Source organism: Daucus carota, chromosome 1 (assembly GCF_001625215.2).
Source record: "Daucus carota subsp. sativus chromosome 1, DH1 v3.0, whole genome shotgun sequence".
Taxonomy (NCBI): domain Eukaryota; kingdom Viridiplantae; phylum Streptophyta; class Magnoliopsida; order Apiales; family Apiaceae; genus Daucus; species Daucus carota.
The window spans coordinates 43,142,837-43,161,060 of record NC_030381.2 but is presented as its reverse complement, the minus strand read 5'-3'; the positions used below and the strand labels follow the sequence as shown (position 1 = coordinate 43,161,060).

Below are 18,224 nucleotides of genomic sequence, written 5' to 3'. Positions count from 1 at the left end.
ATTTAAATTTTCCTAAATCATTGTAAAAAAAATTGTTAGCCAGTCGTGTTATAAATATTATTGCAGATTGCGAGTTCTTATTTTAGTGTTTAATTTGGCAACTCAACAATGTGAGTAAGAGGCTGTAATTTTTGAAAAATTAAATTTAGGGAGTTCGGGTTAGAAATATATAATCTTTTTTTAAAAAAAAAGGGAATTCTGGTAAACAGACGCCCATGTATCTATTTTGTAATTTTCATTAATCGAATATCTGTCATATCTTGAAAAAATTAATTTTTATTCAAAAGAATTATTATTTATTATAAAATTTGGGATGACAAATCAGATCCGGCCCGATAATTTTAAACAAATTTGACTCATAAAGTATGAGTCCGGATTTGGGCTGATCTCGGACTGACCCAACATTAACCCAAAAAAAATGCCTCATTTTCGTATTGGAATTTGGGTTAACCGAAACGAACCTCAAATTGTGTATATAATATTATTTCATAAAAATACACATATATTATTTCCAGCCCCCATTTTCAATAACACAATTTATTTCGGGAGACAAGGGATTCGATTCTATATATTTTCACACACTTGTGGAACAGTATAACTAGAGTGTTTTCGACTAAAGTTAGGAAAGGAAATTATGTAATAAATTTCATTCTCAGTTGTTTCCTTGTATGATTTGTTACCTTCTATGAACACACTTCAGCCTAGATTTCTGAGGGATATTAAGATTTGTTTTCCAACGTTCCTTTTATGATTTTGTTATTTTTGTTTTCACGATTATGTAAACGCTTGCGAAAATTCTTTATTTATTTCATGAATCTGATTGCTCTCTTAATATTTTTTACTATATTCCTATTAATTTATTTTGTATTACTTTTTATTTGGTTAAATTTTCTTGAATTCATGTTATTACAGTGTTTAATGTGCCAACTCAACAATATGAGTAAGAGCTTGTACTTTTCAAATAATTATATTTAGGGGGGTAGGGTATTAGAATTTATTTTTTTTAGGAAAAAGAGGCAATTTTGGTTCTAAACAGTCGTCCATGTATCTATTTTTGTAATTTTCATCAGTTTCATTAATCGGATATCTAACTAATTTTAAAAATATTAATTTTTATTTCAATAAATTATTATCTATTATAAAATTTGGGATGACAAAATAAGTTCAGACCCGATAATTTGATACAAATTTGATCCATAAATTATGAATTCCGGTTTGGGTTGATCTCGGATTGTGCCAGCATTAATCCGAAAAAAAAATGGGTCATTTGTTGTCAAACTCGGATTAAATCAAACAGACATGCAATTATATATATATATATATATATATATATATATATATATTATTGTATAAAAATACATATATATTATTTTTATATTATGTATTATTAGAATGTAATAAGTATTTTTTTAATATAAATAAATGAAATTTTATAAGATTAACGTGATATATTATCTAATATATTTTCTAATTTTTGAAATTTTTAATTTTTAAATTTAAAGATCAGATAATTTTGATAATTTCTAATTTTTGCAACAGTCGGTCTAAACTTGGGTTCAGATGGAGGAGTATCAAAGTATGCAACCAACCTGCTAAAAAAAATTATGGAAAAGATACCACCAGCCACTAAGCCCTCTTTTGACGTTTAAGATGAAGCCACATTCAATGCCATGAGTAGTTTAGCATTTGACACTCAGTTGAGTTACAGGGTGGTAATCTAAGATGCAGGTTCAGATCTGGCTGCTAACAAATTTAGTAGTTTAGACAAGACATAGAAAATAGAATGAACTGCAAAGTGAAGAACTTGACAGGAAACTTTGCCAGTCCACATTGACAAAACCACAACATTGTTTTGTTGGAACACTTCAAATGCTACCAATCAAGACATTACAATACACATACTACTTTATATACAAAAGCTGCACTGATCTTGTCATTTGCGTGCATTGAACACATTACACCCACAAAATACTAATAGTAACATTACGGTGAAATGCTCCTTAGCTCCGCATAGACATATAGTGGAGATGGAAACTTCTTCAGCCGAGGGACCATAAATGCAATCTGGACTATGATTTTCTTGATGAAAACATGACACCGATAATATTACTGATAGTCGTCGTTAGAGCACCTGTACATTAGATACCAAGATGACCCGGTCCTTATATCTTGAAACACTATATATCTTGTGTGTGTGTGTTGCTGACCAGCTGTGCCAGAGGATTCTCATGAATGACATCACTAACTGCTTGAAACAAAATCACAGATGGTTATCTTTTTATGAGAAGTCCTGAACCAAAACTGTTTCCTGATTTCTCACAAGAATAGGCACCTCAGGTCCAGCTTCTTCACTGACCAAATGTTTTATCTTAAGTGATAGACACTTTACTTCCTCAGCTGTGTATATACAAATCTTCCTCGCCATGCTACAGAATTCACTATAATATAACCAAGAGTGGCAACTAGAAGTCGAAATGCATATTCTAGACTGTAAAATCCATATTTAATAAACACCGGACAATAGCAATGAATAGATTCCATATTTACATTAAGAATAAAGACTGTACAATGAATTTAACAGGGCCCGAGTTGAGCCACTGCACTTGGTATCAGACAACAATACCATGTAAGAAAGTGAACAAGATATTGGAAATAATTTCTTCAGTGTCGAAACATTAGTTCAAAATTGCATTTAACAAAGCACTGTGAATTTACATCTAACATAGCACCTAGCCCAACTGAAGGAAGCAGATCAAACTTATACATGACTGAAAAGAATAATGTTACAAGGATTATCCAGATGCTTAAGTAATTGTGCACGACTGGCCTGGGAGTCTTTAGAACTAAGAATCTGAAACATGGTCCAGATATGTTCTAAAAGGCAGAAAGCTTCTGATGATAAAACATGACAATAAGATTGCTAGGTATTATGTGAAAATTTGAACCATGCCCAACACAAATTCCTTGAACAATTGCGTTTTAAGAACCAAGGTTATATGGGTTTGCTATGTGAACTATGTAGGAGTATATATTCTCAACAATGTGTGCAGATAATATTTGTCAACTACAGGTATTATATTGTGCAGATAATATGTACCACTTGATGGTAGACATTCACATAGTACCCTCTACATAGTTACTATGTCTTGAGCCAATGAGCAGGATAGATGATTCAACATAAAACATGGGAAGAAACAACCAAAAAAGTGACACTATAACAACCTTGCAAGTAATTAAGTAGAAAAAAAAAGACAAAGTTAATAGAGACTGAACTGCCAAGGATTATCACCATTACATTAGTTTATCTCGGGGATTACATAATTACATAATCCGTTAGAGTCTGAAAAATCATGAAAAACCTTGGTAAAAATACTCTAAATACCTCCATCCCCAGCTGCTAATAATAATTGTCAAGGCACATCTTCTTAGCCTGGTGTGAGTTCTCCTCCCATTGGAAATTTCTTTTCCCAAGATTGATTGCGCCATCCTGGAATGGCTCCTCTCCCTGGCTCAAATCCAGACATTCCCTGATCCAATCTGAGTCGAATTCAAGACCATTGAAATAGTAATCCAAACCACTCAGATCATCCAAATCCAAACCCCCACCAAAATCATTCGACCCTAGAACATCATTGTCAAATTGAACAATTCCGAACTGATCCCCAACAACACTATCAGACACAGCCAGATTTTCTGCAGTCACACTGCTAGCTCCCTCCAGATTCTTGCTCTGGATTTCTTTTTCATCTCGGCCTTCACCACAACTTGTTGAGACAGTAGCAGCAACTCTGGCACTAGAATTTGGCGAAACCTTGGTTTTCTTAGCAGAATCATAAGTAACTCTACAAAGAACAGTAGTATCCGCACAATCCAAACCCTCATTCACTCCACTCAAGCTATACTCATGCATACTATAAAATCCCACCCCTGTTTCTCCACAATCAACCTCATTGATCTCGAAAACCAGATATCTCTTCTCCCCAATCAAATTACCCTCACCATCCTTGATCTGATCCCTCTTAGTTCTACCTACCCAAGTCCCACAACCAGCCCTCTTCGACGTATTTTTCGAATCCTTACTGCTTGATATCTTGGATAACCTGGCAAACACATACATAAACTTCTCACTGGCCTTAACATGAGGTGATTTAAGCCAAGAACCATGATCATCAGGATCGAAAACACGCCACGGACTACACGAGGGCCCATAAATCTCCCTGTCCTTGACAGTGTTGCATGGAAGCTGCTCTCCCATGATCTTGCGTTTCAGATAATCAGTAATGAGCTCTTCATCAAAAGGGTCGAACCTGAATGCTTTCACAGGCTTAGCTCCATCTTTCCCTGCCATCGTCTTCACTCAATTGTGTAATGTAGAGCTTAATTTTTATTTAGTAAGACAGTTTATTTACGGAGACAAGGGATTCGATTCCTATATATATACTTGTGGAACGAACAGAGTGTTTTCGATTTAATATAGGAAAGTTATGTAATGAATTTCATTCTCAGTTGTTTCCTTGTATGATTTGTAATAAATTTCATTCTCAGTTGTTTCCTTGTATGATTTGTTGCCTTGTATGAACACACTTAAAGCCTAGATTTTTGGGGATGTTAAGATTTGTTTTCCAACGTTCGTTTTATGATTTTATTATTTTTGTATTTCTCAATTATATAAACACCTGCGGAAATACTTTATTTTCTTGAATATGATTGCTCTATTGATTTAATTTTTACTATAGTCCTACTAATTTATTTAGTATTTCTTATTATATTGAAATTTTCCTAAATCATTGTAAAAACAGAATACCCATTTCTATCCAATTCTTCAAAAGAGTATCACAATTCACATCACTGTTTGGCTAAAATTATGTGTCACCTAGATTTGAAAGAATGAGTATTTTCACCATTCGTGTTTAATATAAAGGAGAAGCAAGAAAGACGAATCAACGTCTCTTCGTTTGTCTCAATAAATTTTCTAAATTTCGAAAATTTTGATTTGTAAATATTAAAGATTATATAATTTCTAATTTATAACATCAGCTACTAAAGAGCAACTCCAGCAGATTACCTATACCATATCCTAAGCTAAAATTTTGAGAAATATGGACAAAAATTCCCTCCAGAATCCTTACTCATTCCCTAAACTTTAAGATCCACTTTTCATTCCTCATAAATAGGTAACTTCTAACTCATTCCTCATTTGTTTTTTAATGATTAAATATTTAACTTTCACTTTTTGGACATTCTTTCCCATATTTTTCTTATTTTTTTTTGTTAAAAGAATTTGAATTTAATACTATAATAATAATAAGGAACACAAATAAGGATCATTGTTGAAGTTATCAATCAATATAAAATCCCTATTTTTTAGAATTTGAATTGTTTATAATATATTTTGCAAACCTAATTGGGACACTCTGGAGATGCTCAAAACACTCATTTGACGTTTAAATGAAGCCCCATTCAGTGCCATGCGTAGTTTAACATTTGATACTTAGTTGAGTTAAAGGGTAGGAATCTAAGAATTAAGATGCAGGTTCAAATCTGGCTGGTAACAAATTTAGTAGTTGAGACAAGAGTCAGAAAATAAAATGAAGTGCATAGTGAAGAACTCGACAGGAAACTTTGATAGTCCACATTGACAAAACCAAAACACTGTCTTTTGAAGGTACCAATCAAGACATTACAATACACATACTTTATATACAAAAGCTGCACTGATCTTGTCATTTGCTTACAATAAAAACATTGCACCCACAAAATACAAACAGTACCATTAGGGTAAAATGCTTCTTAGCTCCGCATAGACAATATATAGAACATGGAAACTTCTTCAGCCGAGGGAGCCGAGGGACCATAAACGCAATCTGGAATATGATTTTCTTGATGAAAACATAAGGATAATATTACTGCAAGAGTTGTCCTTAGAGCACCTGTCCACTAGATACCAAGACTACCCGGTCCTTGTATCTTGAAACACTACATATCTCGTGTGTTGCCACTGAACCAACTGTGCCAGCAGATTCTCATGACTAGCATCACCAACTGCTTGAAACAAAATCACAGATGGTTATCTATTTATGAAAAGTCCTGAACCAAAACTGTTTCCTGATTTCTCACAAGCATAGGCACCTCAGCAACTGGGTCCAGCATTTGATGACTGCTCCTCGGTTCCAATGTCAGGATCTGGAACTGTTTTATCAGGTCTAGCTTCTTCACTGACCATATGTTTTATCTTCGGTGATAGACACTTTACTTCCTCAGTTGTGTATATACAGATCTTCCTCGCCATGCTACAGAATTCACTATAATATAACCAAGAGTGTCAACTAGAAGTCAGAATGCATATTCTATAGGCTGTAAAATCCGTATTTAACAAACACCGTACAATAGCGTTGAATAGATTCTATATTTACATTAAGAATAAAGACTGTACAAGGAATTTTTAACAGGGCCCGAGTTGAGCCACTGCACTCGGTATCAGACAACAATACCATGTAGAAAGTGAACAAGATACTGGAAATAATTTCTCCAGTGTCGAATCATTGGGTCAAAATTGCATTTAACATAGCACCGTAAAGTTGCATCTAACATAGCACCTAGCCAACTGAAGGAGGCAGATCAAACTTGTACATGACTGGAAAGAATAATGTGACAAGGATTATCCAGATGCTTAAGTAATTGTGCGCGACTGGCCTGGGAGTCTTTAGAACTAAAAATCTGAAACATGGTCCAGATATGTTCTAGATGGCAGAAAGCTTCTGGTAATAAAACATGACAATAAGATTGCTAGGTATTATATGAGAACTTGAACCATACTCAACACAAATTCCTTAAGCAATTGAGTTTTAAGAACCAAGGTTATATGAGTTTGCTATGTGAACTATGTATATATTTTCAACAATATCTGCGGATAATTTTCGTCAACTACAGGTATTATATTGTGCAAATAATATGTGCCACTCAATGATAGACATTCACACAGTACCCTCTACATAGTTACTATGTCTTGAGACAGTGAGCAGGATGGATGGTTTAACATAAAACATGGGAAGAAACAACCAAAAAAGTGACACTATAACAACCCATTGCAAGTAATTAAGCTGATAAAAAGACAAAGGTAATAGCGACTTAACTGCCAAGGATCATCACCAACCATCATCATGTCATTCTCGTCATCAGTGTAAACAACCTTCCATCTCTTTGCCGGTCCACATAGTTCACCTTCTATCTCAAACATCTCTTCCAGTTTCCTCCGAAGATCAGCGTACCCATTAAACCGTGTCAAATCTACTGCCCTCCCAACAGCAATTCCTTGCATGTGAACCTGTGAAATTTATGCTCACAATTAATGCCTAAAAAAATACATATAGCATTTAAACAAAGTAAGCACCAACATGCTGCTAACAACCCTAATATTCGAAGTCATACTCGTACAGTTATAGTCGTCACTTTCTAATTTCTAGGCATACTCTATCCCGAAAGAGTAAAAGAAATTGAAAAGAAACAATATTCATAGCATGAGCAGCATCAATTGCATACATGTGCAGGTCTCACAGTATAAAAAGCGGTACCCATGGATTTCGTCTTGATATTTTTTAGAACATTTACATAGAGCCAGATAGAAATGTAACATATAGTAAACTCTTCAGATCATTTACATAGAAAAGTAAAAAAAAATCAAAATAGTAAAAGTACCTTTGTGCAACTCCGTGTTTGCTTAATATGTGACTCCTGTGGGGTTCTTAAACATGACTTTTCAGGATCACAGCAAATTGTGGGATGATCCAACAGATCAACATCGGACGGTACTGATTGCTGGTCAGATTCAGCATCCAAAGACGGAATGGACTGATCTTCAACTGCAGCTCCAGACACAACCATTGGCGACGATTTTTCTGTGTTGTGGTCAAGTAACTCGATTCCAAATAGCCTGTAACCATTCCCCTGTCTAGTTTCACCGGTATCCTTGCTAAGAAGAGAAGCAAAAGAGCCTTTGCCAGCTTCAGCTTGTTTGGACCAATGCATGGACTTGCTAGAAGCCAGAGACATGGGACCATTATCAGTGTAGCTGATAGAGCTATCCTTGGTGTTAGATGAGAATTTGGGAGATAAAAAGAGGTCTGGCCCTCGAGGCGAATCACTATATCCACCAAAAGTTGGAGGCTGTTCTGCAGGTGGTTTCCACATTCCTATGACAGGACAATTATTTTTAGAAATAAACACAACACAAATAAAATCACTGATGTCACTGGTTCTCAATTTCATACCAAGAGCAGAGAGATCTGGCATTTGAGCAGGTAAAGTCGGTGGCCGAGGCCGCTTATTTCTAGCAACAGGTTGTGAATTTGATGGAGTAGTTGCAACAAGTGGCTCTAGTTCCCATGGTGAAACTCTATCTGGTCGCAAAATTGATGAAGGTTCATCCCATTGAACCTGTAATTTATAACCGAAAATCATGCAAGTGCTTATAATTAGCTTTAGTTAGAAAATGAAAAGATGCCACCAAGGAGGCAAGAGGCGGAAGAGACAGACGAGGGCCCTTGTAGTGGATGCAAGATGTATTGCTAGCATCTCGGTGAGCATTGAGCCTTTATTATTATTTTTTTTTCTTTTCCGCTATATATCACTACTATCCTTTCTTTCTTTTTATGTTCGGATTATGCTGTGGGGAAAACTAGTGGAACTTCGATGCTAGCAAATTAAATAGCTTCAATACTAGGAACATTAGTTGAATGTCATAAGATATTGCAGAAAAAGATCCCCCAATCTTACACAATAATGTTAAGCAATAAACTCACCTTTAGGGATCTCCATTCGGAATCATTCCATCTTGATGTTGTATTGTCACCAACACCAACTATTGTTCCACTGAACCTGTAAGACTTGGTTAATTAGCCTACCTCTTCCAAGCTCCTTAACACAAAAAATAATAGACTATTGCTTACCTCCTTTCAGGAACTTCCTCACCCTCAAATCTCATCTTAAACCTCATACCGACAGAGAGCTTCTGACTTCGAGCTTCAAGGTATTTGTTCAAAGTTACAATAAACTCAGATCGGCTTGTTCTGTCCACAAAAACACAGCTAAATTAGCAAAAATAAATATACTAATGATCCAGCTAAGCAGCACATTGTAACTTTGACCATTTCGAAAAAGATTAAAAACAAGATCCAGCTAATTTGTCCGAAGATCATTCTCATATTCAAAGGTGTGGAAAACGGAGACTCTTAAAGAAATTACAAAAATTGATGCTAATTGTTTGTTAGCAAATTACAGATGCTCTTTGTTCTTTCTTTCCAATGAAAATTGTAGGAATGGTAAAAGGGTAATGAAACTAATTCATCCATTCAAAAATATAAACAGTCAACAGACTAGCTGTCACTTAGCATCTAAGCACATTACACCAATCGCAGCAATGTCAGTCATAAGATATTGGAATGATTCTAGAAAATAAACCTTATCACACTTGCATAATATCTGGGAGTTATAAAAACTATTAACAGGGCAAAAAATACATATCACGATGTGATAATCAATCCTCAGAATGTTATATTAATATGCAAGATCTAAAACACTACCATCTAGCAAAGAACATGAGATAGTTGAAAACCTTGGTTTATAGAAAACGGAAAAGAAGGTTCCTGTTGCAATTGCATGAGATGCAGTAGCAAGAACACCCAGATGCATGCTGTGGCTAGATATGACAGAAGATGGCATATTGTTTAGCTGTCTCATATGTCGCCTCACACCAACACGCAGCTCCCCACTTTCACCCCTGAAAAACTATTTTGTTAACTTGATAATAATGCAATAAAAGAGATTTAATGTTTGAATGTATAAAATTAAAATGCTTGCCTTAAAAAGATGAAAGCATCACCAGCGACCAACTTCTTTGCACTAACAAAGACACTCCACCCTGTGGTAAGTAAATGGCGCCGGGGTTGCCCTGAAAGTGATATTTTTAACATTTCAAAAAAGATTACAAGAACACTATTTCATGGCGATCAAGGCTTCCACTACAGGCTTATGGAGCAAGAATCCACTCAACTTTTCCTTAAGCCCCTCCACTACTAACAAAAGAATGTACCCTATACAGCTAGCAATTTTTGCTGAGTTTACACCTCCAGCGCTAGTACAGTAGTCCAGAGAGTCCAACAAATAAGATAAGGGAACCCTCACCTCGAAATATGTGCCGAAAATGCCACTCACTGCCATGAAGATCAGTAGCAACCAGTTCTTGCCAGGGTGGTTGCTGGGACATATCCTGTATAAAAATGCATTTTTTAATTTAGTCTTAAAAACATCTTGCAGGCCTTGAATCTTTTCAATGGCTGTTTGGATGCACTAATTTCTGCACTTCTGATAAATTAACACTTACCAATGGGGGTAAACAGTCATCCGCATGCCTGCGAAGAACAGAAAATCCACCGTGGGTGCTTGTGTCCGAGGCTGTGAGTGTCTTGCAAAATGAATGAACAGTGCATTTCGTAGGTTCTGGCAGTGGAGGATCTGGGCTATCAACCTCACCTTGCTGTTCCAGACAATAAAAGATTAAGACATAAACATAAGAAACCCAAAGTAAACAAGGATCTTGGTACATTCGAGTCATGCAATGACAAGTATGTGTTTAAAAACTCACGTCTTTTTCAGGTAGCAATGTTATTTGTGCATAAACCTCATCTGATTCTGGTTCAGCCTGCAACAAGAGTCCAAGTTTGAAAGATAAGTCTGAGAAAAACAGAGATCGGCACGCCAAACTCCCAGACTCAAGGGTAATAGCAAATGCCAAGAAAGAAAATAAACTAAATGCAATTGCGTAACCAATCACGAGTCAATTGGTACTCACTCGTAGCTGAACATTCACGACTTTACAGAGTATTTTAGCTGGTAAGTCGAACAACGGGAGTTTTTGATCTGAGACCTGATGTGTGGATGCTTCAAGCTGTAGGGAGAGTGATGAGTCAATATAACTGCTTAAACAGAATAACAGGCCTTCTTATGAGGTGAATGCCAACTGAATCTGGCTATTCTTGAAGAGTAAATCAAATACTCCCTCCGTTCCTAAATAATAGTCGCTTTGACTTTGTGCACGTAATTTGAGGTATATAAAAAATATACTTCTACGTATTATTTTTCAAATTTTCTTTTTCTGAATAAAAGTTTGACATCTATATTTTAATTCAAAAAAAAGAAAATTTAAAAAATAACGTGTAGAAATACGTTTTTATTGCACCTCAAAATACGTGCAAGAAGTCAAAGCGACTATTATTTAGGAACGGAGGGAGTATTAGATTAGAATACATGTATGTAAGAAGTCATTGATTTTGAAGGCAATACTTATAATAGTGGAACAATTGAAGCAAGCATAAACAAAGAATTTCCTTGCAAGATATCATTGAAATTTATAATGTAAAAACTGGCCCATATTACCACACCATTGCATAGTGTCTGATTTATGGCAACTGAAAATGTTGGCCCAAGAAAAAACAGGGTTCACGCATGCAGTAAATCTCTCCAACTCATATTCAAATATTTTCCACATGTTTCTTATGCATGACCAATTGAAAAAACAGAACTGTTAGTAGTCACATATACAGAACTTCCTCAGAAGAATAGCTCCGATCCCCAAGAGAATTCAAAAACACTCTTCAAATTAATGATTTTTTGTTTCTTGAATCTCCAGCCAAACGATTGATTATTTAAACATGCTATTATTTAAACAAATAGGCTAGCAGTCATTGGCATTTTATCAGAATTTTACGCAGACATCTCTGAGATATAGTCTTCTCTGTGCAATTCCAAATGTGAAGCAAGTGTCCTTATCCAATTGGCAAAACTCACTACTGAATGGATTTTCTCATGAAACAGGCCTTCATTTCTACATGTAGTCGACATTTAGAAACATTCTCTCTAGTTCTCTAGGTTTGGAAAATAGGGGATTTCAAGAATGGGAGTCCATAGATATGTAAAGATTATGTAATGATAATCATCCGCTTTTGAAACATATTTATTTACGGTCAATCGCTGGCTGGACCAAGGAAACCTTTGCACACCCCTGTACCTTTCGGGAGGCCTATGCCATATAGAAACTGTCTACCTGAGACTGTCCATTGGTCCGTTACATAGATATTGTGATATCGTTCTCTTTCCACAGGAGCTGATATGCAACCAGTATGGCATAGATGGAAAACATACAAATTTTGGTATTTTGGGCATTTTATACAATTTTACATTATTTTGGCCAATTAACTAATAATGTACAAGATCTTTGTAACTAAAGTACAAGGGAGAACCACTTTTGTATAAGTAATTGCTTCAACTTTTAAGGGACTTTACATGCCACGAGTGAACAGTCAAAAATACACTAATTTCCAAAGTGCAGAGAGTAACCATCGCCATAGATGTTAAATTTAGGCAGAAAAAATAAACTGATGTCTTCATACCTGTTCCATATGACCTTGCAGGAAATAATAAACCCGTTCTCCTTCACGAGGAACAGTGACAAGTGGTCCAGCACAGGCATGCCACAGTTCCTTAAACAAAGCATCATTTGGGGCCCCTGCATATACGATCACATGAAATTTATTTAGGAAATATCAGGACAAAAGTCGTCTGTAAGATGTATTGAAGAAAAGGAAATATATACTATATTACCGAGAAAAGCAAGATAGGATAAAGACATAAGACAAAGTAGTTAGAAAAAAAACAAGACAAACTGATCATATATCGTGGAAGATCTTGGTCAGTTTTAGAGTTCTATATCGTTCCAAGTTCTAAGTCAAGAGAAGGCAAAACCTTATCCTGGTACCTAAGTAGGTAAATAAATTCACAAAAGTTTGAAAGGATGACTGATTCAGGGCCTTGGGAATGTCTAAACCTACATCCTACAACATGGAGAAACCCAAACAAATCAATTACAAGAACATTCTGCGTGCTATTATCAACCTTAAAGAAGAAGTTTTACATGTTCGATAGAAAGGCTTTAAAGTAGTTAAATATCTGCAAAGGAACATGGTCTAAAGGGTATGAAGACCAAGAGTTCTGCATATAGAAGTCAGTGTCACGTACACACAATTATGTAAGTATGGGGCCATCTATATCAGATATAAACACAAAAGCAAAGACTGAACCTAAAATATAAAGCTTCAAGATCACTAAAACAGAAACGTAAGGGAGATAAGAAATAAGTCTCCATTTCTGAAATATAGAGGACTTTCAAATTGAAGATGACAAAGTGCATTTACGAAACAAGCACAATTCTACACAATATATAGATTTACAATATCCGCGCAGAATCTCTTATCTACTAGTACCATGAACAAATTTGCCACCAATCAAAACTGATAACTGATGTCATACAAGGAATTAAGAAGCTCAAACCTGAGCGACCCTGTCCAGAGAAATTATTGGCAGTATTGGCCATTACTATAACAGTCGGTCTGAGTTCACAATTTAAACTTTCAATCTTCAGATCTGACACTCAGTATGTCAAAAACTTCTCCGCAAGGAGATTGCCAATCTTTGTTGATGAACCAACAGACAACTATGTACGAAATCAGATCAAGGCTTTGCAAATATAACTAGGAGGCTAAACAGAGGAATTTTATGCCCCTAGTCAAAAACCCTTGAAAACAAGTATGACGTTGTTCACTCCTTTCTCCCTTAAATGCAGCAAAAAAGTTTTGGCTCTTCTCGAGGACTTTAACGTCTTTGTAGTCTTAATACGCAAGATCACCCAAAAAGCATGAACAACTTCACGCAATACACAATATCCTCCTAACCCTCCTTATCTTTAACCTCAAAATTCGGAATGATATTACCTGCAAAGTAGAAACGATCACATGTTTGACACACTAGCAAAAAAGCTATCACCTTTTGTCTACTATTAAACAAACAAATTCAAACTTAAATCATGCATTACACCACCAAAACCAACACAAAGATACACAACATATTTCCGCCTGTTTTCCTACACCAAAACATCAACCTTCAAAATACCACCTTAACCAAAAACAACCCATCTTACAACTCAATACCACATCCATATCAATACATTTCAAATTTCCAATGACACAAACAAACAAACTCAATATATAGTTTTCTAATATATATTATATAACAAAAAACTTAAATGCAATAATTGATTATCAAAATAAACCCAATACTCAGCTAATCAATTCCAAAACTTAAGGATCCACAATTTGACACAAACAAACAAATTCAACATTCAGCTAATTCACATTTTTTCTAATTAGAATAAATTACACCAAAAGAATAAAACCCACTAATAATTACCAGAAAACCCCAATAATCATCTAATTAATTCCAAAAATTAGGGATCTACAATTCCACACAAATTTCACTACACTACAATTTCAATGACTTCATCTCCATAAATACACACATAAATACACAACTTTATCAAATCTAAAGTAAATTGAGCTTTAAAGAACTTACCAACTACAATTGGGGATCAATCTGAGCTCCAAAACCCTAGAAAAAAACACCATTTGAAGATTGAACACAATCAGAACAAAGATAGAAGCTTTTGAGTAGAATTAAACAATTGTTATATTTAAAAATGGAAAATAATTAGGGTTTGAAAGAAAAAAGAGAGAGAAAAGAGGGAAGTGGATAGATACAGATGTGTGGGATATATAGATACAGATCGGTGATGGTCTTTGCCTGGTGGAAGCCGACACGACCCCCTGCAATTAATATTGAGTACATTATATGTTGAAAAATTAAATAATAAATTTGGTGATCTATATTGATTATTAAATGTACTGGCTTTCTCTCTCTGAATGTGTTGTGCATCAGTATGGCTGTCCTGTCCATGTAGAGTGGGGACAGTCCTAGGAGATGATTTTTAAGGCCTTGTTTGTTTCGCGGGCCTACCTTATTAACCAAGGAGTCCCAGTTTAGAATTTAGATCCATAGACGGGAGTTTTGAGTATGTAAATACTAAATATCTCTCTTGATTATATTAAAATACAGAGGTGTTAGTATAAAATGAGTGAGATAGAGTGCGTACTATAATGAATATTTTAATTATAAATAATAATAGTGATAATATATATTATATATAAGAATATCTGTTTGAGATAAGTTTTAGTGAATTCAACACATACATGATTCAGCGAAAATATTTAAAATCAAATTAACTTATATATGACAGTCGAGTCTTATTAAAAAATTTGTATTTAAATTGAAGATGTTGGTCCTTGTTATCATGCGAGAAAAGGCCCTGAGTGATGTTTTTCTAAACTGAAATGCTCCAGTTATCATTTTATTAGAAAATTGGCCCTCATTGTTACTCTAAAACTCCACTTAAATCTGTGTTTTCTACTTACCCTTCAAACGCCATGTGAAATCGTATTTCTAGTTTTTGTATAAAAGCAAAATGTAACAAGAAGTTATGTTTACAATATCAATTTATATAAAAAAAATACTTGAGGCAATAGTTGTTAACATTTTAGATTTCACATTTTGGGTTTTTAGAATGATTTATTTATAATTGAAATTAAATTGGCACGGGTTAAGGTTTAAGATTGAGCCCCTAAACCCTCGAGCCTAAACTCTAATTAATTCGAGACTTTAGGGCTCGAGTAACCAAATTAAAATTTTAATTTAAAAACATACATTAAAAGTTTTTAATATTTTAGAGTTCACTTTTGGGTTTTAGAATGATTTATTTATACTTGAAATTAAATTGTCTGATGGTTAGGGTTTAGGATTGAGGGTTTAGGGCTAAACCTTGGAGCCTAAACCAGAATTAATTCGAGACTTTAGGGCCCCGAGGAACCAGGGTAATAAAGTTAATACTGGAATGCAAATTAACAGTTGTTAACATTTTAGAGTTCACCTTTGAGTTTTAAAATTATTTATTTATATTTGAAATTAAATTGACTGACGGTTATGGTTTAGGATGGAGGGTTTAGGGCCTTTACACCCTAAACCCTCAAGGCTAAACCCTAATTAATGCGAGGCTTTAGAGCTGTGAGACTCTAAAGTCGAGGAACCAAATTGAAATATTAATCCTAAAAACAAAGAATAATAATTTTTAATATATTAGGGTTTATATTTGGATTTTAGAATGATTTATTCATCTAAAAATCAAAATAAATTTTAAAAAAAATAATATTCAAAACATAACTTTAAGTTGCGTTTATGAGAGGAAACCCAACTTAAAGTTGTGTTCTCTATTGGAAAAGACGAAAACGCTAACCAAAATTGTGTTGTGAGTTTGACGCAAACCGATCTTGCGTTTTTCAGTGTGACAGTGAAGGATTCGGCGATCGGGACTTTGAAGGCCATGTGTGCTTATTGTGACTCGCAGAGCCAACACCATGTTATAACAATATTCCTCGTTAATGTCCTGAATAATATGATCCAGAAAAGTTGTCTCAGATATAATTTATTAACATTATACGTCTAGCATTCCATCAGCGTTAAAAGATACACAACGCTATTTTCATGTAGCATTCTATTTTCTTCCCAAATTAAAAACGCTCGATTATCTAACGTTAATAACTATTTTTTTGAAATCTAAATCGTTAATTTCAGTCACATAAATCACTATTTCTCCTCAAATCTAAAACATCAGATTTGATTTATACACAACCAAACAAGGTCTTAGATAAAAACGTAGGAGGGAGATAGATACGCAATGCGCATATGGTATGGGTGCATGTTATGAAAATGGGTAAGGTGTGTATAGATGAAAGAAGAGTACCCTCATATGCCTACAACTACAAGTCTCCCATCTCCTGCCCACAAACCAAAGCCTCTTCCCTTGCCCCGTTTCCATGGAGAGAAGAATATTGTAATATTATAAAAACATTGATCCAATTATTGCTTCTTATTTTAATATTCCTGCAACCAAGCTACTCGTATATTATATTTGTATTGTTAAATGCTGGAGTGGATAATACCTAGAAGCACTTGACCTGGTAGCATCTATCTAGCACGTATTTATTACTACAACACACTCTACTATGTTGTTTAGCCCCTTCGGGTTTGGAAGGGGTTTTTCTTATGAGTCCGGATCCTCTGTACCCTCTTTGTGTCTCCTTATGTGTCCCTTACTTCTTATTAGTTAGTTCTTTTACTTCTCACGTGTTCTCGCAGAATACAAATAAATTACAAGTATTCAATTGAGTTACTTTCTGTGAACTCTGAGATAAAATCTTTTTTAACTGCAGGCTTAATTTATTTCTTCTCATGGTAGACTTCAATTTTATATATTCTCAATCATGTTTTTTTGTTGCATTAAATATTAACTCCATGATGTATAGTTTGGCTTATCAAAAAAAAATGTACCAGTGAATTTCCTTCATATACCAATTTAATTTTATTAGATTAAATATTATATAAATAACATCTCAATTTTTAATATAATTTAAGTCATAAAGAAGGTATTTTTTTGCTTTCAAATTTAATAATATTAAAGTTTACAAAGTTTTAATTAATTATTTAATATAGAAAACATAAAAATAAAATTACTACTCCCTCCGTCCCAGTCATTTGTATACAAATGGCTGGGACACGGAGACCAATAAATTGTGTAAGAAATGAGTAAAGTTAGATGAAGAGTGGGTAGAGTGGTGGGATCCATTAATATTTATTAATAGATTTGAGATAGTGGAGGAAAGTAGTGGGTGTAATAGTGTTTATATTATTATTGAATAGAGATAGTGGATGAAAGTAGTTGGTGTAATGATATTTTATATTATAAAAGTTTACTCCCTCCGTCCCTCTGATTTCTATACACTTTCCTTTTCGGGATGTCCCATTCAATTCTATACATTTCAAAATTTTCTCAAAATAGTAAACTTTTATAATATAAAAATCCCACTCACCTACTACTTCCATCTACTTTTCCAAATATATCAATTAAATATGCATGGGTCCCACCACTTTACCTACTTTTCTTTCTCTTTCTCATTACTTTACACTACTTTATACACTTTTCCTAGTCTCCGTGTCCATTCCAAACGTATACTTTCCAGAGGGACGGAGGGAGTACTACTTTTGAAATGTATACAATTGATGGGACGTCCCAAAAAGGAAACCGTATACAATTCGCTGGGACGGAGGGAGTATATAGTATTATATTTATATCATGTAAAACATATTTTTAGTTGATTATGTACTATATGGAAAAGATATTTAAATAATTAAGATATATGCAGATAAAATATATTTTTGCTTTTAAATTAATA

At 34.5% G+C, this 18,224-nt stretch overlaps 1 protein-coding gene across 5 annotated transcripts; it reads right to left on the bottom strand.

The window, feature by feature from the left end:
- Nucleotides 1–2,263: 2,263 nt before the first annotated feature.
- Nucleotides 2,264–14,830, bottom strand: LOC108203679 (auxin response factor 1). Of its 5 annotated transcripts, XM_017372723.2 has the most exons (17): nucleotides 14,788–14,830; nucleotides 14,643–14,708; nucleotides 14,458–14,493; nucleotides 13,381–13,820; nucleotides 12,444–12,559; nucleotides 10,847–10,942; nucleotides 10,640–10,696; nucleotides 10,379–10,531; nucleotides 10,180–10,264; nucleotides 9,856–9,946; nucleotides 9,611–9,775; nucleotides 8,946–9,065; nucleotides 8,799–8,874; nucleotides 8,268–8,433; nucleotides 7,696–8,189; nucleotides 7,134–7,324; nucleotides 5,610–6,302 (listed from the first exon to the last, which is right to left on the bottom strand). In XM_017372723.2, the coding sequence occupies exons 4-17, from the start codon at nucleotides 13,421–13,423 to the stop codon at nucleotides 6,131–6,133; spliced, it is 2,025 nt and encodes a 674-aa protein (XP_017228212.1). In that variant the 5' UTR covers nucleotides 13,424–13,820; nucleotides 14,458–14,493; nucleotides 14,643–14,708; nucleotides 14,788–14,830; the 3' UTR covers nucleotides 5,610–6,130. The 5 variants fall into 5 exon arrangements, with proteins under 5 accessions (XP_063941209.1, XP_017228212.1, XP_017228206.1 ...); XM_017372717.2 differs by lacking the exon at nucleotides 14,788–14,830 and having other exon boundaries at nucleotides 14,643–14,764; XM_064085128.1 differs by lacking the exons at nucleotides 14,643–14,708; nucleotides 14,788–14,830 and having other exon boundaries at nucleotides 14,458–14,595.
- Nucleotides 14,831–18,224: the final 3,394 nt, after the last annotated feature.

Coding starts and splice junctions, on each gene's coding strand:
- LOC108203679 (XM_017372723.2), bottom strand. CDS start 13,423: ATGGCCAATACTGCCAATAATTTCTCTGGACAGGGTCGCTCAG. Junction 9,066..9,610: donor TCCGTTTTCTATAAACCAAG/GTTTTCAACTAT, acceptor TTTTGTGGACAG/AACAAGCCGATCTGAGTTTA. Junction 6,303..7,133: donor GTTGGTGATGATCCTTGGCA/GTTAAGTCGCTA, acceptor GTTATATTATAG/TGAATTCTGTAGCATGGCGA.